At 46.5% G+C, this 19,182-nt stretch overlaps 1 protein-coding gene across 2 annotated transcripts; it reads right to left on the bottom strand.

Annotated features, from left to right (window-relative positions):
* Positions 1-71: 71 nt before the first annotated feature.
* Positions 72-19,108, bottom strand: lonp2 (lon peptidase 2, peroxisomal). Of its 2 annotated transcripts, none has more exons than XM_031564371.2 (15): positions 18,708-19,108; positions 17,540-17,768; positions 17,129-17,260; positions 16,816-16,938; positions 16,493-16,656; positions 15,800-15,894; positions 13,379-13,637; positions 11,580-11,721; positions 9,507-9,657; positions 8,926-9,052; positions 6,483-6,619; positions 4,095-4,228; positions 2,977-3,184; positions 1,654-1,844; positions 72-1,277 (listed from the first exon to the last, which is right to left on the bottom strand). In XM_031564371.2, exons 1-15 carry the CDS (start codon positions 18,938-18,940, stop codon positions 1,047-1,049), a joined length of 2,556 nt encoding a protein of 851 aa, XP_031420231.1. In that variant the 5' UTR covers positions 18,941-19,108; the 3' UTR covers positions 72-1,046. The 2 variants fall into 2 exon arrangements, with proteins under 2 accessions (XP_031420231.1, XP_031420232.1); XM_031564372.2 differs by having other exon boundaries at positions 4,095-4,225.
* Between the last annotated feature and the right edge of the window lie 74 nt (positions 19,109-19,182).

The following is a 19,182-nucleotide window of genomic DNA, read 5'->3' as shown; positions in this document are numbered from 1 at the left end:
CAGATGAGGAAAGAATGTTGTTATAAAACTTTCAATCCGGATTGTAGTAAATACATTCCACAGCATGAAAGTCTAGTTTAATATTTATTTGGTCTTATTAGTAGCATTGTTTCAGAGCACCAAGTCACATGTCATCACTTCGCATTGAAGTTCAGACTTGAAGCAGACAGCAGACTTCTCCCTCCATTACTGAACAATAGTTTGGCAAAGGCACCAGGAACGATGTTCAGTTAGAATATTACTTCACCCTCGCAGCCTGTCTAGCGTCAACATCGACTGCATCTCGCTGAACGGGTGCAAACTCCCAGTGGTACTCCAACATCCAGTGAATCTATTAGTTTAAGGCTAAAGTCTAAGACTGAGGATGACAAATTCAGACTTGTGTCCACCGACACATTACATGGAGTTTTTGGAGCGCCGGGGTATGTGGTTCCAAGTATGTGGTTTCGTGACAAACTTGGGTAAGTCAACCCTAATGTGTAAGCGTTTGGAGTAAACCCTAACGTGAGAGAACCCTCTAATAAAAGAGCCCTATGGCTTCATTCTCCCAGTAGAACGAAAGCCTATTAGGAGGTTTACCACTTAGGAGTTCGCTTACCCAGCTTTGTCACTAAACCAAGTACTTGGAATACCCCCCCCCCCCAGATTAAGTATAGTAGCATGAGTCTTGAATTAGTTTCCATTTCAGTTTATCATCATCATGATGATGAATTACACAAATCTAGTTTTAAAGTAGCACAGTGAAATAAGTTTCAGTCCTCCTGCTGAGGACTTAAGAAGCCAACAAAAAGCTCAGTGTAAATTCTACTCACAACAAAATGAATAGGACCATCAAATAAGTGCTACAACTGCATCTGAGTGGCAGGTAAATTCATGTTACTGAGGTATAGTTCTGTGTGTAAATGAGTGAATTAGCACTTCTGTTTTATTTGCTCTCCTGCAGGTTCTGATGAGTGTGCGCTTAAGTCCTTCATAAGTTTGTCATAGTTGGGATTTAAAACCCCAGTATGAGTGTGTTTGGAAAGTAATGTAAGCCAAGTGGTCTCTCAGAGCTTGCTGGCGAGGTGAGGGTGTGTCAGAGGGTTTGTGGTTGCCGGGAAACCCCCGCTGAAGGCGGCGTTCAGGACTTGGTCCACGCTGCTGGCTGCCACGAAGTCCAGCTCCTCCCTGATGTGGGCGGGGATCTCTTCCAAGTCCTTCTCATTGCGCTTGGGAATGATGAGTCGTTTCAGGCCTGCCCTATGGGCTGCAAGCACTTTGTCTTTGATCCCGCCCACCTAGAGAAGGAAACCACATATTTATCATGAGGTAATGCATGACAAACTGCTTCACCACACCCCAGTGAAAAGCCACGGTGTCACCTGAAAACGAGCCACATATTCTTTCCTAAGCATAGAAAGACTGCCTCCTCTCATGCATAAAACAGCATAGAATTGAGTTGTGTAGGTTGTATAACATATGTTTTTCCAGAAATAAGTTTGACTTCTGACATTTGCTATCCTGTGTCCATGCAGTGCAAGTACATGTCACTAGCATCACCAAGCCATTTTAATACCTGTGTGTGTGTGTGTGTGTGTGTGTGTGTGTGTGTGTGCGTGCGTGAGCGACAGCTGCGTGGAAAGTGGCAATGCTTTAATGGTAGAGGGAACTCACCGGCAGCACCAGGCCTCTAAGTGTGATCTCTCCCGTCATCGCCACATCTGAGCGCACCAATCGCCCACTAAAGAGCGAAGCCAAACACGTCACTATGGTTACACCAGCAGAAGGACCATCTTTCGTGACGGCACCAGCAGGGAAATGCAGGTGGATGTCTGTTCCTTCCATGGGGTCCAGATGACCTGCAGCTGCAAAGTCACACAAGTCAACCTCGTCCTGATACTTCAATGACAGACTGACTGACAAACGGTTTCTGTTGACTTATCCTAAGGATTTTATCAGTTACAAAACTGTTGAGTTTAGCACACAGTCACTACTTTTGAATCTGTTGATACCAAAAAAAACCTTGCCAGTAGTTGCCAGAACTGTTAGTCAAAACACTAGAGGTGAGGTATGAGTCACTGATTTTGAGCAGGTATATTGTAGCACTGACTCAGAGTCTATCAGCTGACTAACACTTAGTGAGCTGTCAAAGGTCTTTGTGACCAGATCTCCTATTTTTCTCAGAGATGTCCTCTATGTGGCAGACAATTTCATTTTTTTTTTTAAAGTGATGACCACAACCACCAATTAGCATTGTGTCTGTTTGTGAGCTGATCTAATTCTGCACTGAATCAGTGTTGGTCAGCTTGTATAGTCTGGCATTGACACACTGTTGGTGAGCTTGTATGGTCTGCCATTGACTCATTGTTTGTGCTGGTATAGTTAACTGCTAACTCACTGTTGGTGAGCTGGTATAGTTAACTGCTGACTCACTGTTGGTGAGCTGGTATAGTTAACTGCTGACTCACTGTTGGTGAGCTGGTATAGTTAACTGCTAACTCACTGTTGGTGAGCTGGTATAGTTAACTGCTGACTCACTGTTGGTGAGCTGGTATAGTTAACTGCTGACTCACTGTTGGTGAGCTGGTATAGTTAACTGCTGACTCACTGTTGGTGAGCTGGTATAGTTAACTGCTGACTCACTGTTGGTGAGCTGGTATAGTTAACTGCTGACTCACTGTTGGTGAGCTGGTATAGTTAACTGCTAACTCACTGTTGGTGAGCTGGTATAGTTAACTGCTGACTCACTGTTGGTGAGCTGGTATAGTTAACTGCTGACTCACTGTTGGTGAGCTGGTATAGTTATCTGCTGACTCACTGTTGGTGAGCTGGTATAGTTAACTGCTGACTGACTCACTGTTGGTGAGCTGGTATAGTTAACTGCTGACTCACTGTTGGTGAGCTGGTATAGTTAACTGCTAACTCACTGTTGGTGAGCTGGTATAGTTAACTGCTGACTCACTGTTGGTGAGCTGGTATAGTTAACTGCTGACTCACTGTTGGTGAGCTGGTATAGTTTCGCATTACTGCGTAGCCAGCTGATGGCCAGGTGGGCAGACTCCTTCATCACGTCGCCTAGCTGTCCGGTCAGAGTCAGCTGCCCATCGCCCTCCATGCGACTGGCCTCCACAAACATGATCTCCCCACCCAAAGGTGTCCAGGCCAGTCCGATAGCCACACCTGGCAGTGTCAGTCTCTCAGACACCTGGGAAAGCAAAGGGGAACAACTTATTAAAAATAGCTATTCCAAAGGGTCCTCTATCCATAAACCTTGCAGTAAGGCAACACTCTGCATCAGGCCATGTTCTATCACCCATCCTCTGTGACGGACTTTCATTGACACATTTGTCAATATGCATGGATGGTGCACAAAGGATAGTTGCGATTCAATGGGAGATCAATGGGAACCCAGCGTTGCGGAGATGAAATGGTATGTTCAATACGTCTAATGCACGCTGTCAATCAGGAAACGAAGTACACTGAAGCAGGCGGAGAGTCCCCTAATACGAGCCCCGGTCACAGTGGGCATGTTTATGAGTTCCATATGAGAGCTTCTTTACGGTTTCTCTCTTTCGCCTCACTCTCCCTCCTAAATCCCTGGGGCATGGTAGGAATGCAGGGCTTCATGTCTCCGGCTGCAGCACTGTTAACCACTCATTTAGTTCGGAACAGAGGTACTTCCAGCAATTCATGGTGTATTTCAGGCAAAAGAAAAGCACCATGAGTGAATGTATAAAACTAGGTTATAGAGCGCTTCATCTGGCACCGGAGACACTAATAAAATAAAAAAAACCTGGTGGAACTCTCTGTTAGATTGATGGATTTGTAGTTTTTGATTTGTGGAAAGAGGAAATGCAGTGATTTAGTATAATGCAATGAAAAAAGGTCCTCCAGAAATTTCATTTTCAGATGGCCAGATAAAGACAGATGGCCAGATAAACAGACAGAGGCTAAGACCCTGGTATAAACCTCAATTACAAAATATATTTTGCTATTGGGCGGTTTTGTAATACAGATACAATAACACAGCGCAAATAAATCCACCTATTCTCCGACCATTTCCAAGAAGCTAAGGGTGGAGAGGTCAGAGCAGCGAGCCTCTGAGCTGTCCTCACCTCCATCTCGAAGAGGGGGGCCCCCAGGATGTCTTTGAGGGCAGTGGGATCAATCAGGATGGGCATCTCAGGAGGGGCAGTAAGGTCGGCAGACTCCCTTTGAGCCTCATCCCCTCCTGTCTCCTTCTCCTCTGCTAATCCACCGCACAGACATGGGGAGAGAGAGACGGAGAGCTTTACAGAAAATATGTTATTTAACAGGTGAAGTATGTATAGAGAGATAAAGGAGGAGATTCAGTCAGGTAGTAAGCTGGGTATAGGACTACCCCGTCTCTTACTACACTCGTCAAGTTGGATCCAGAGATTAGCAACAGAAAGGCATGCCAAGGAACAGGTGCAACCATCAAGACTCCATGGACTGGATGACAAGAGGCACGCATAATCTCTCTCTCTCTGTCTCTCTGTGTGTGTGTGTGTGTGTGCGTGTGAGAGAAACACATGCAATCCTCTGATTGGAGCTGCTGGTGATGACCCTAGAGTGTTTTGAACTAAGCAGAAGGCCTATGCTGAACCCTTCCACTCCAGCACGTCATCACATGCCAGTCTGGCTGGCCAGATCTTACAAGAACAGATAGTCCCTGCACTGCACACGTAACCACACACACCAGTCGGTCTCACCCACACAAACGGTTCATGCATCAAAGCCTTGCAGAACACACACACACACACACATACACACACAAAGACACACACACAAAGACAGTGCCATCTCACGGACACAGACAGGAAAAACAGTTATGAAATCATCACATGCACATTAAAGCAGAGGGGAAAATGGCCCACAGCTATATTTACTTGAATTATTAATCAGACAATAAATATTTAAGCAGATCATTTTGTTAAGCGATGTAATATGTCCTTGAGACCTCGGAGGGAGAGGGAATGAGATGGGTGCACAGGATGAGGCAGGAGGGGGGAGAAGAGAGATAAAGATGCTAGAGTGGTTGGAGGGGGAAAAAAAGGCATGCACCTCACTGATCATGTGACAACTGCCATGAATGCTTCTTGAGCAGCTGGTACACAAAGCAAGGGGTTGTCCTCTCTTTCTTTCGCTCCCTCACTCTCGCTTAGCCCTCCCCCTTCATTGGTCTCTCTCTCTCTTTTAACACACGCACCTTCTCACTACGCTTTGTTCAGCCTGCCAATAATGTCACCGTTACCTGGCAACAGGCAGCCAGAAAAGGAACAAAGACCTGGGAGGCTGAACTAAGGAGTCTCTCTCTGTCTCTGTCTCTGTCTCTGTCTCTCTCTCGCTCTGTGGAGAGGTCAGAGTGAATAGTGTCACTGCAGCAGTCCCTCAAGGCCCGCGTGTGTGTGTGTGTCTGTTGCCCCCCTCCACCCCAGCCTTCTCTCCTCTGTGGCTGTGTTAACTGCCAGTGTGATTTCTCCTGTTACACAAGAGCAGCTGCACCCGCCGGGGGGAGTTGTAGATGGGAGGAGGGGGTGATTTGTGCCACATTTATCCCCACTGCCCCTTAGCGGGCCCCACAGTCCAGTGGGCTGACGGCCAGCCTGCATATGTGTGCGTGTGTGTGTGCGTGTGTGTGTGTGTGTGTGTGGTCTTGTGTGCTGAATGTGAGGTTCTGTGTGCGAATATTGTGCCTGTGTGGTTGCTTGTGCTACATGTGTGGCTTTGAGTTTGTAAGTGTGTGTGTGTGTGTGTGTGTGTGTGTGTGTGTGTGTGTGTGTGTGTGTGTGTGTGTGTGTGTGTGTGTGTGTGTGTGTGTGTGAGAGAGAGATAGTGAAGTGATTGTGCAGAGGTCAGCAGTCTCTCGGCGCCAGGGAATGCCCAAGCATCAGTGTGAGCAGGAACACATTGTCTTTGTATCCAGTTCCAGAGATCACACACGCACACACACTCACACAAGTATAACAGCAACTCACCAAAGGAGGGTGGAGCACATCTCAAATCAGATACACCATGATCACTTTACACACTGGAGAAAACACACACACACACACACACGATCACACACACACGATCACACACACACACACACACGATCACACTCTTTGAGAACATAAAGAGGTTGTTTAGTGATGTCTGTTGTAGTGCTGCAAAGGGCCTGTAGCAGAATTCTCCATGAGGACTGCGCCTGACAGAAACCCTGTCATTCTAAAACAATCGAATAAATTCAAATTCAAATTCAAATACAATGTTCAAACTCTCCTGCACCTGTTATATTAAAGCACTTTATTAGTTTGATGGTGTAGTTCTTTTGTCCTCTCAAGAAAGTCTGTCCATATTTTACAGCTCAACCCTTTCTACGATTACCTTTGTCGAATTGTTTTGGGGGTTCTGAAAGTACACTTTAGTTTTTCTTTTGAGAATGACTGACACATGGATACAGTCAGTGGTGCTCACAGCACAACAAGCAGCACGCTCACCTGCAAGCTGGCCCTGTTGGTGGCTGGAGCTCTCCTGCTTGGACATCTTGTGACCTTCGGCGACCTTGACGGCCACTGCTCTACAGATGGCCCCAATCTTCCTCTCCAATGACCGAACGCCTGCCTCTCTCGTGTACCTGTGCACACCCACACACACATACATGTTACCATACTCAAATACATAATCATGTTCACTGATGAATGATGACAAACACTATTGTTTTGGATTTTCGGGGTACACTGGCAATTACTGTTCTTCAGCTGGAGACTGGGTGAAAAGAAAAGTTACACCAATACTCAATGTTAGACCTCTAGGACAGGACTGGCAAAAGTAGGACACTGGATGGTCCGTACTGAAGGCCGTCACAGACAAGCTATCAGAGGCATACTAACCTGCGAGACGCTGCTTTATCAGCCTGGCGTTATTCCCTATTTCCAGTGATAGACCTTCCCTCTCCTAATCTCTCTTTTTCTGCCTCTCTTTCCCTCCCTCCTTCTCTCAGTTGTTCTCAGTTCTGCAGGAGAGCCCATCTTAGCTCTGCTGTTCCCATCGGTCTGTGTCTTGCCTGGATGCAGGCGTGTAGTGAGTGTATGTGTGTGTGTGTGTGTCCTGGCTGCTTGTTAGAGGCTGTGCTTCATTATCTCCTCCATTATTACTCTCCCCCCCCACTCACAGTCCCACTACTGCACTCCTGTCAAACAGCTGAGCCCTACCAGACAGCTCGAGGGTAGATCTGCTGCAGCAGGTGACCAAGTCACTGTGTGTGTGTGTGTGTGTGTGTGTGACCTGTATTTGACTGTCTGGTCCCTGTAATCCCTCCACGATCCTATTGGTAGGTTAACGAGCCACTTCAGACCCCCTCGGGTCCATATGACACAGTCTGACTGTGTGGGACTGCTTACGACTCTATGAATGGGTGTGTGGACATGAATGGGGCCGTGCCCATTGACGGAATCGATAAGCACGCTTAAGTTGAAGAAGGGACCAGAGAGTTGAAGTCAGGTTTCTGTAGTTTATTTTCGGCGTGGAGACCCCCTCTCAGCTTGGTGCTCAGAGCAAGGCCTACCTGATAGCAGAATGTGTAGGCATTTATACATTTCAGTCAGGTAGAATACAATAGGAGAGGGGATGACCACACCCTTTAGGTGAGAGGAAGGGGGAGACAGTGGGGTGAGGGGTTCACCTATGGGGGGAGGGGGTGATACCATGGCACAAAGGGTCTTAGCAGGAAGGAGCCTATCTGGGGGGGAAGGGTTCACAAGCCACTTGTTCAGGTCTCAGTGAAACAGACAGAGTACACATCCAAAATGAGTTGCAGATACAACATAAGGAGTTAATGTCTTACAACAACAGAATAGCAATATTTCCAGTTCCATCAGTCCCCTATATGAGCATTTATATGCTCACACAAGAACCACCATGCAACAACAAATCAGGCCAGGAAAACATCAATATGCGGTTCCATCACCATGTTAACGACACTGGGAGTGAAACAGTGAATGAATGAGTGTGTTTTACACTGGGAGTGAAACAGTGAATGAATGAGTGTGTTTTACACTGGGAGTGAAACAGTGAATGAATGAGTGTGTTTTACACTGGGAGTAAAACAGTGAAATGAATGAGTGTGTTTTACACTGGGAGTGAAACAGTGAATGAATGAGTGTGTTTTACACTGGGAGTGAAACAGTGAATGAATGAGTGTGTTTTACACTGGGAGTAAAACAGTGAAATGAATGAGTGTGTTTTACACTGGGAGTGAAACAGTGAATGAATGAGTGTGTTTTACACTGGGAGTGAAACAGTGAATGAATGAGTGTGTTTTACACTGGGAGTGAAACAGTGAATGAATGAGTGTGTTTTACACTGGGAGTGAAACAGTGAATGAATGAGTGTGTTTTACACTGGGAGTGAAACAGTGAATGAATGAGTGTGTTTTACACTGGGAGTAAAACAGTGAAATGAATGACTGTGTTTTACACTGGGAGTGAAACAGTGAATGAATGAGTGTGTTTTACACTGGGAGTAAAACAGTGAAATGAATGAGTGTGTTTTACACTGGGAGTGAAACAGTGAATGAATGAGTGTGTTTTACACTGGGAGTGAAACAGTGAATGAATGAGTGTGTTTTACACTGGGAGTGAAACAGTGAATGAATGAGTGTGTTTTACACTGGGAGTGAAACAGTGAATGAATGAGTGTGTTTTACACTGGGAGTGAAAAAGTGAATGAATGAGTGTGTTTTACACTGGGAGTGAAACAGTGAATGAATGAGTGTGTTTTACACTGGGAGTGCTGTGTGTTGTGGGACACAAAGGTTTTGTGCCGCGTGTGTTGCTCCACGTGGGACATGGAGTTTTTGGTCTATGCGTTGTTACATGTTAATGATCACCGGGAAGCAACCAGTCTGGAGGTGTGTGTGTGTGTGTGTGTGTGTGTGTGTACCTGCTGATGATGTCTTGTGTGGTGTGAGGTGGGATCTGGAGCTGTTGGGGTGTGAGGCCGTGTTGCTCCAGCTGATGTGGGATCAGATGGCGGTGAGCAATCTCCACCTTCTCCTCCTGGGTGTAACCTGAGCACAAACCCAGATGTATGCACATGCACACACACACACACACACACACACACACGCACACACATAGATTAGACACAGGTTCACACAAGTGACACACACATTCACACAGCCTCTAAGTTAACCACATGGCCAGGCTCCAATATCATGCGTAATGACAGCCTAATGAACTGTAACCCCAACATATCATCAGTATAGACTGAATAAACAGTAGTCTGGTAGACAGCTCACATATCATACCACACAGAGAGACACATAATTGAACTAAAACACAAAGACCCAAGCCACATCTGAGGCCTTTAGTAGCCAGTGCCTTCAGGGTATTGACTAGCTACATCAGTCATGCGCTGATCACCATCATATCAGCCATATTGACTATCCATCTATCACTGGCACTTAATGCCATATCATGTGACCTCTGTGACCCCTGACCCATGACCTTCTCAGTGCTGACCTGGCACCTGCAGGACCTCCATCCTGTCCAGTAGGGCAGGGGGGATGCTGGCTGTGGTGTTGGCCGTGGCGATGAAGAGAACTTGGGAGAGATCGAAGGCCACATTAAGGTAGTGGTCGGTGAAGCTGTGGTTCTGCTCGGGATCTAGGACCTGAGATCACACACGCGCGCGCACACACACACACACACACACACACACACACACAGACCAATAGTATTACGTTTTGATTCTGCTCAAGACTGACATTGGACATTACCCAAACATACACATGTGGACAAGGACTTTCAAAGCAACAATCCCACAAGACGCACGAACACCCCCCATATTCCTTGACTGCGCATGGAAATGCATTCAGCAAGGGCAGACACACACAAGGCACAATTTACCATCTCTAGTCTGTTCCTCTCCACCCTCCTTGTCTAATGTGTAGTTCCATCTGTGAACACGTGCTCCCCCTCTCTCTCCCTTTATTTCCCTTCATCTCCACCTCACCTGTCTTTCAGCGGGAGAACTGATACCGTCGACTTTTCGATTCTCTTCTTGAGATAATTCCCTCCTGCTGGTTTCAGGTACGTGTGTGTGTGTGTGTGTGTGTGTGTGTGTGTGTGTGTGAGAGAGAGAGAGAGAGATTGGGGGTTTTGGCCTCTCAGATCTGCAGAGGAGATGCTTGCCTCACTCCCTGGCTATGCCAAATTACAAAACTTAAGCACATCAACAGGTAAGAGGCTTAAAGCTGTCGAAACCACAACACACACACACACACACACATTGCTGTCAGCATCTGTTTGAAAACAATTAAGCATCTTAAAAGGCAGAAAGGATAAAGTGGAGGGTAAATGACACATAAGAGTTTAGTCAGTGCAGGTGAGTCATAGTCTGGCTCTTTAAAGGGTCTTGTGAGAAAGTTGATTTAAGACTTAAACTTAACTGCATCAGTCCATGGTGGAGACTCTAACTCAAACAAAATCATACAAGCACACAGGTATATGCCCTGACACACACTCACGCATTCATAAAAATGAGACACACACTCACACATGCTCTCTATGCTGAGTCTACACCCTTTGCTTAAAACACACAACTACCCCTACCCATCCCGCCCCCAAAACCAAACTAGATTGTTTCACTCTCTGTAGCATGTGTGTGTGGGTCTTTGTGTGTGTGCGTTTCACTCTGGGCATTATCCCTAATCCCTTTCGCTCTCCCAAAAGCGATTCTAGGACGCAGGCCACTAATACTCACACTGGGTCGTGCTAATTCCACTGGGAGCAAACTGGAGCACAGCACAGAGCCAGGCAGAGCAGCAGGGAACAGGTACAGGAGCAGATCCGCGGGTCACGGGCACCATTTCAACCGGACCCGCGGAGAGCCCGTCACGCCCCTCTGTTTACTATTTTACCGGCAAAGCCGCCAGATGTTTCTGAAAACACCCATCATCCTGCCGGTGCATCCCGTTTGTGTGTGTCTGTTTGTGTGTTCAGAGTCCGAGATTTCCTCTCCAAACATTCACCCCTCCCTTCATCAGCCCACTTTTTGGCATCCATATAATCTCTGAACAAATCCATCTATTTCTGGGTTATGCCCTCTTCCCCTCGTTTCCCAAGAATCCCTCAGCTGACATGTTTGGGCTGGATGGCATGCCAGCATTTCCTGCAACTCAGCATTAGAGAGACTTAAGGAAAGAATGTGCTTTAAGTTCAGTGCCAGACCAAAAGGTAACTTGATGTGGAGAGGTTTCAGATCAGTTTTCAGTTCAGACAGTAATGAGACCATCATATAACTATTCATATAACATCATATAACTATATCTATTCAGTGAGCCAGTGCTCATTGCCCTCATAACTTTGAGAATAGACTGAAAAGTTCTGCTTTCTGCATGGTCATTCCCCCCTCCGCGCGGTGCTCTTCCCCTGGTTACTTACCCTAGGGGCATATAGAACCACTGCTTGTAGGTCTCTACCTGTCTGACCTGTTGTATCTGTTGAATTGTCTGATCAGGTTAAGCATGTTTGATGTGCACTGAGAGATTTTGCTACTGTGCATCTACTGGGGAGGCTGCAGTTTCCTCTGACCTCCAGCAGGGCGGCGGCAGGGTCTCCCTGCAGGCTCTTGCCCAGCTTGTCCACCTCGTCCAGCAAGAAGACCGGGTTGTTGACGCCTACAGTCTTTAGGCCATTAATGATCCGTCCTGGCATGCTGCCCACATAAGTACGCCTGGGTGAGAAAGATAGGGAATAGGGAGGAGATAGAGAGAGAGAAAAAACAACATAGGTAAGAGAGGTAGAGAAGGGAAGACAGAGATAGAGAGATAGATTGAAACAATAAAAGGAAGCTGGGTGATGAGGCAGCAGTTTGGGAAGCTACTGTGGAGGAGCAAGGAACAGGCGGGAACAGGATGCTCCTGTGCGGTTACACAAGAGCAGCCCTGCGTCAAGTTAAGCACACATGGGAGGGGAGCCTCACACACACACACACACACACACACACACACACACTCACACTTGTGGGCCTGAGGTAAGTTGATACAGACAAATTCGGTTTGGAGATTAACATAATGAGAGGACTTTGGACTCTGCTGCAAACTTCTGCACGCCAAATGCAATTCAATACCATGAGTCTGTTAAGTATTTGCATACAAGCCACCCGCCTTGCCCTGTTTAACTCTCCCTTCATTTCCCTCAGCTACACAAAGACTAGATGGTACATGACAGGCCAAAATGAACACATCACCGTTTTTTTTTTTGTATCTCCTGAATTCACAAAGCTCAAAGATATTTGGGTTTAGTCTTTGTGTGTGTGTATGTGTGTAGGTGCTTGCATGTGTGTGTGTGTGTGTGTGTGTGTGTGTGTGTGTGTGTGTGTGAGAGAGAGAGGGCTGATCTCTGATCCTGCTTGTTGGAACACAGACATGCAGCTGAGGCAGATTCAGATGGAGTCAGGGCTGATGGTGTCAGATGTCATTTCAGGCTTGGAGCTGTGTGTGTGTGTGTGTGTGTGTGTGTGTGTGTGTGTGTGTGAGTGAGTGAGAGATGGAGAGAGAGAGAGAGAGAGAGAGAGAGATTGCAGTAAGGAGGTGAACCCAGCTGACAGACAGGAACTTGCCAGAGCCTACAGGGCCATGATGTCATTGACTGAGTCGCCGTGGCGACAGGAGATCAGAGGACCATCAAGGATGACATCATGCAACCTGGCTCGCCACTCAACCTCTGAGGGGGGGCTCCTCGTTCCTGTGGGGGGTATGTCATGTCTCGCCCAGAGATACAACCCCACCATCCCAAACACACTCCCAAATCCTGTGTGTGTGTGTGTGTGTGTGTGTGTGTGTGTGCCTCACCTGCTCCACAGTCTCACACTCGACTCATTATCCCCGCACAGTCCTGTTTGACACTAACACACTTATTTCATGGGCAATGGAAAGTCAATGGGCCTGGCCAAGCCAGCTTCTATTTCAGTGAAAAATCATGACACTGTTCTTCTGTGCAGGATGAAGATGGATGGCTTGGCTACTGTATGGCTTGGCCACTGTATTTTCCAGACTATTCACCGCACCATATATAAACCACATTATAGGATTTTATGTAATTGTATAAAACAAAACCGTGTATTAACAGCGGTTTATTCAACATTATGTCATGCCATGTAATTACGGTGTATTTTTGCCTTTTATCGGTGAGCTGATTTTGAGAGATTAAACTTTTTAGCAAAAAGCTCCTGGTTGCTATGGGTAGCTAACTAGCTAAGGAAACTTTTAAACAACCTTTAACAGTTTAAATGGCAGAGGACACAAGCCAAGGGCTCTGTGGCCCAGAGTGGCTCCAGCTCTGCAGTGCTGCCCCCTGCTGGTCACAACCTAAGCCACACCCATACCCACCTGTGGCCGCGGATGTCGGACTGGTCGCAGACGCCACCAAGAGCGATACGGTGGAACTCGCGGCCCAGGGTGCGGGCGATGGAGCGGCCCACGCTGGTCTTGCCCACGCCGGGTGGCCCCACAAAGCACAGGATGGGCCCCTTGAGGGTACTCTTGAGCTGCCGCACCGCCAGGTACTCCAGCACGCGCCGCTTCAGCTTCTCCATGGCGTAGTGGTCGTTGTCCAGCAGCACCCGTGCCGCCCGGATGTCCAGGCAGTCTGACACACACACACACACACACACACACACACACACACACACACACACACACACCCAAAACAAAACAAATGGGCATAATAACCATGCACATAAGAAAGAAATTCAAACCTTGCACATAATCAATACAAAATTAAAACTGTTGTGAGCAACGTGAGAAAATTAACTTCTAGACTAGATTCTGCCGAGCATCATTAAATTAGATAGATGCTCTGATGGCCGAGCTTCTCCCAGGCCCTGTAATCAAACAATGAAACGATAACTCATGCAAATGTATTAACCAAGCAAGAGACTTCTAGGAGAGACAGGCATCCCAGTCTGCCATGGATTCTGCCTAGTCTAACTCTAACTGACAGCAAGGAGACACGCATACAAGCACACACATCACATAGAGAAGGTTTTGAATCATCCAAAGTTCTCATTAACCTGCTATTAAATAAACACAAACATGCAATTCTCAGACACACCAAGACACATACTTCAACTGACTCTTCTTTAAAGAAAGTATGTACGCATAAGAACACGGATGCGCATCTGTCCCATAAAACATACCAGTATTGGACACAGTACAGCTTTCATTAGCCGAAATATTTCTGGAATGTCTCTGTTTCTCACGCACACTGTTGCACATCCCCCTTGGCGGAGGCTTTAGCTGTGAAACGTACTCCATGTTCTACTGTGCATGCACGAGCTTCAAACCTGGGTGAACGGTCCACACTCAAACCTATTCACATACACGGCATCTGTTTAAGAACTTTACTATGGTCACATACATCTTCCCACACATGTGTGTGTGAAAAAGACTCTCAGAGTTCTCCAAGTTTACAGTTCTGCACAAAATCCCCGCCCACCATGATGGCTCAGTGGCGTTTTCTGCCACCATGAACTTAGAAACTGCAGTCCCACCAGTGGCCATATGACAGAACGGGTGCTCTAACGTACCTGTCTGGCGAGAGGGAAAGACAATCGTGGATCATGACTACAGGCAGGTGCTAGTCCCCCCCGTTGTTGGACAAGCAGGGAAAGTCACTTATCATCGTGTTGTTAATGGGATAAAGAGTTCTCACTTTTAATAGTTCTCTCTTGTGGTCTCTCCCGCTCATGTGTGTCAGGTATTAAGTGTTCATACACACAAGTACAAATACACACACACACACACAAACACGGAGTATTTCACACACGGATATATTCTGGTATTGAGAAATGGTATGCAGTATGTCCAGATGTGTGTGTGTCTGTGTGTTTTAAATTATGGGTGGTAGCCAAAGACATGTGCGTTAAAAATTCCTGAAGAACTGCACGAGAGATGGGAAGAGTCTGTGTGTGTGCGTGTGTGTGTGCGTGTGTGCATGAAACCGCAAAGACGGGACGGGTGAAGCAAATGAGACGAGAGAAGATTGAGGGACGGTCAGCCATTTCTCCATTTAAGGCTACATCAGCCCCAAGGCATGGCCCGCATTAGGGAGGTGCAGCTAACATCAATATGTGGTTTCTGCTGCTCCCAAACGGGACTGAATGGTAATGCAACTGGAAATGATGGCTACACTGTTAAAACACACTACAAAAACATTCCTATACAATCATATTACACTGCTGTTATTACAGCCCCCTTGTGGTGAGTCGGATGACAGTGCAGTTATATTTTAATGCAGCCTTACTGGAGCTTAACCAACACAAACTATGCACAAAATTTGAAATATGCCTAAATCAATGCAAATTCTGATTCTTTAAATACACTCACACACAGAAGTGATAAAAACGGCTTTGGGTTTAAGATTATTATAATTGAAAGATTTGTAATGTGGTAATCATTGTAATTTTTCAGTCAGAAGCTCCCATAATTTCATTATTTCAGAACCCCCCCCCCACACACACACACACAAACACACACACACACATACATACATAGACACGTACACACACGCTTGCACACACACAATGGAAACAATGCTTATTTTCAACTTTTACAACTTTTTTTTCCAAGTTGGTGATAAAACTCTTGAGACGGTACACAGCGGTCACCCTGGATGGGCATAACATATTTCAGACAAACGTTTGTTTGCAGACACAATGTACAGACACTTTTTGTTTGTGCCTGGGCCAAAGGCCACTATGCTCTCTAGTGCAAACGGTGTGCAAACACGAACGGAGGGAGGCCCCCTACCTGTGGTGCTCTTGCTCCAGGGCAGCTCCACCATCAGCTCCAGGTAGTTCCGCGTGAGAGCATACTCTGGCATGGACTGAGGCATCTTCTTTAGCCTGGACAAACATCAGACAGAGAACATCACACCACTGCTGCGACATCAGAATACCAGAAACCCAGTGTGGATAAAACAAGGTAAAGTGTGGAGCCTGCCTTTCATGTTGACAAATCCACAATACCATCTTCACAAATCTATGATGATGGAACAATACTTTCAATACTATATGAAGCCAAGGCAAGTGAATGATGATGGTGCACTTCTGCCTAAATCATATTTACACTGGTTTTCTAGCCACTGACTTGACATACAGTACGTCCTCTAGTATGTGTTTTCAGCATAGTTCAAGTGCTGGCTTAGTATGTCAGCACATAGACACTTGCCAACTACACACCAAAAACCCTCTGTCCCATTTAATGTAATGTCATGTAGTGTGGTTACCAGTGTGGTTCTTTGAATTATTGTCATCAATGAAAAACAATAAAACTGCATGTGAAAACTTTGAGTGGTTATATTAAAGTGGCAGCGATCTTGGATTTGGTGGATTGCTGATATTCTTTTGCCTCTACACCGCTCTCTCTCCAACACACACACACATATCCACACAGGATTAAATAAATGCAACAGTATAAACACATACACAGATCTCCACTCACCGTTTGAGCTCTTTAAGACACACACGTAGCGCAGGCTCTGGCATGTTGGCCCCTTTGACCTTTCTCTCCAGCACAGTGGTGTCATCTCCATCATCATCCTCTGCCTCCTCGTCCAGGAAAAACTGGCGACCAGGAAACACTCCCCCCTTCCTTACTGCCAGCACCTGAGAGAGAAAAAACAGAAGAGCGTGAGAGTGTGATAAGACATTGATTTAGATGAGACAAAGAGAGAGAGAGGACAGAGGTCACAGAAGAGGAAATGAAGGGAGAGGTGTATTGGCAAGACAAGAGATAGAGTACACGATCATTCACATCCGGCCCACCTTCTTGTCATCATCTGATCTTGGCTTCCTGGTCTTCTGCAGAAGTTTTAGGCCCTCTATTTGCCTGGAGAGCAGAGGAAGAGTCTTCTTAAAGCGCTCCTCCAGGCTTACTGCATCCAGCACCTGCAAAGACACACAAGCACAAACACTCATTATAAGAGACACAAATAAACACATGCAAGGACAAATATAGAACAAACATTCCTAACTAACTCAATACAGGCAGACAGATTGTGTAGATATGTACTGTTGTGTTTCTGATAACCCATTACCAGACATACACAGACACACCTACAACCTCTTCGGGTCATACCTGAAGCTTCTCCTTGTTAGTGGTGCGGATCATGGAGGCTAATACATCAGGCAACGTCTCTCTGGGGAGACTGTCCAACATTCTTCTCAACTTGGCAACCACTGGCACGGACATGTCCAACATTCCAACCAACTACAGACAGACAAGATATATACACTTTATCAGTAGGGTGTATCTAAGCAATTAGTCATAAAACCTGAATACAAATATATCGCATAGCCAAAACAAATAACCACATGTTACAGATAAACTAGACAGGCTACATCACATTAACATTAGTGGACACCATGCCACAACTCCTCACCAGGATAGCTTCTAAAGCTCATGGAAAAGTCAAAAGAGATGTGAGAGGTGCCCACTAAATACACAACCCACACCACACCCACACCAGCCTCAAACACCACCACCCACCTGTACTGCTGCCTGGTAGAACCTCTCCCCGAGCTCTCCCAGCTCTCCATCCGGGGCATTGGGGAGCTGCTCCAGCTGGTCCAGTTGCACCACCTCGGCCAGAGGGAAGGGATGCTCCTTGAGGAGCTGGGCAACGCGGAAGCGGCACAGGCCGGTGATCAGCAGCGTGTAATGGGGCTTGGGCCAGTTGCTGCCTACCACCTGCACCGCCAGCCCCGCGGTGCCAATGCTGGGGGAACACACACACAGCTCTGGTCAGGGTCAAGTCAACAGACCTCACTGCTTCTGTCTCATCATGTGCTCTGCAATAGGCAACACAATGAGCCAGTGCAGACACTACCTCAATTCTTGAACCGTTTAAGTCAATGATGAAGCGAGCGTGCATGATTATTGAACTTTTTGATTAAGAAGCATGACATGACAGCCAAGCCTTCTCAAGACTTTCCCTCTAATCCACTCTACCCACTCTGCTTAAAACATGAACTTCCAGTGTACTCTGCAGAGGAGGAGGACAAGAGGGGATGGGAGGAAGGAGGAGGAACGGAAGGCTGTGAGGAATCACAATGACGAACAGACAATCCACACATGGGTCTCTTTATGTGGCAAACACTAGACTTACACGTGATTATATAAACTGTGCCATATATGACGTAACAGTTCAAAGTTCATAGGACGGTTCAAACCTGGCATTTTTATTGACTCTGCCTAGTCTCGTCTCTCAGAACATATAACACATTATTGTCCAGCGCAACAGAACGGAGGTCTAGTCACAAATGAACTTATTTATAGACACGTTTATTTACACGTCCATCTATGCTGCTTGAAATGTAGGCTATCAGGGTCACCTGTGTTGCAACGCTAATGACAGAAGATTAAAGTCCAGCCAGACTCTTCGACCTTTCCAGAACATTACAATTGCAACAACTGCAATCGTGTCTGTAAAGTTCTCGTATCCGATACATTTCCAATTACAAGCGCTCGGCCAAAAAATATTTTTCAATGGGAGTAGCAGTGACAGCGTATACAGTCTCTGTCTCTGGTTAACACTTAGTTTCAGTTAAAAACATCGCCAATATGACAGTCGCCTTCCACCTGTCTGTCCGACAAACGTGTTATGAAAGAGTTATGAAAGATTAGCTAGCTGCTAACACAAATCGAAGAGTAGCACCTGTGCAGAGTGGGGAGCTCCTCCGAGTCGTGGTCGGGGTCTTTCGTGTTTGGAATGACACCAATGATTGTACTTTTGAGCGAAGTCCCCTTCAGAAGTCTGCTTTTTACCAGCTGCATGTTTCTGGCTGTGTCTACGCTGATTCGCATTGTGGCACCAGGTAACAGCACTCCTTCGTGGGTCAGCAACAGAGGTAAGCGAACAGGAATCTGGATACCACCGCTTGAAGACATTATTGGCTATTTTAACCCGAAAATAATTTCCACCGTTTATTTACTTCTTTAATGTCTCTTGGTATCGGGTGACCAGCTGAGACAAATGAAAACACAGAACGTGAACTACGGCGCTTGCACTAGGACAAACTTCATCGGAACGAGATTAACGCAACTCTACGGGATCCCAGCCAGCGTACGGAACGTACAGTTCAGTACAGAACACCATACAACGCACGAGCGCGTGCGCGCACACGCACACG

This window comes from Clupea harengus, chromosome 3, assembly GCF_900700415.2.
Source record: "Clupea harengus chromosome 3, Ch_v2.0.2, whole genome shotgun sequence".
NCBI classification, from domain to species: domain Eukaryota; kingdom Metazoa; phylum Chordata; class Actinopteri; order Clupeiformes; family Clupeidae; genus Clupea; species Clupea harengus.
The sequence above is the reverse complement of the archived record's forward strand: the minus strand, read 5'-3'. Positions and strand labels throughout refer to the sequence as shown.

What these genes read in the sequence shown, in the direction of transcription:
- lonp2 (XM_031564371.2), bottom strand. Translation starts at nt 18,940, where the DNA reads ATGTCTTCAAGCGGTGGTATCCAGATTCCTGTTCGCTTACCTCTGTTG. An exon ending in CTGCCGCCGCCCTGCTGGAG is followed by an intron (nt 9,658 to 11,579) that starts GTCAGAGGAAAC and finishes GTGTGATCTCAG; the next exon opens with GTCCTAGATCCCGAGCAGAA. An exon ending in ACTATACCAGCTCACCAACA is followed by an intron (nt 1,845 to 2,976) that starts GTGAGTCAGCAG and finishes GTGACTTTGCAG; the next exon opens with CTGCAGGTCATCTGGACCCC.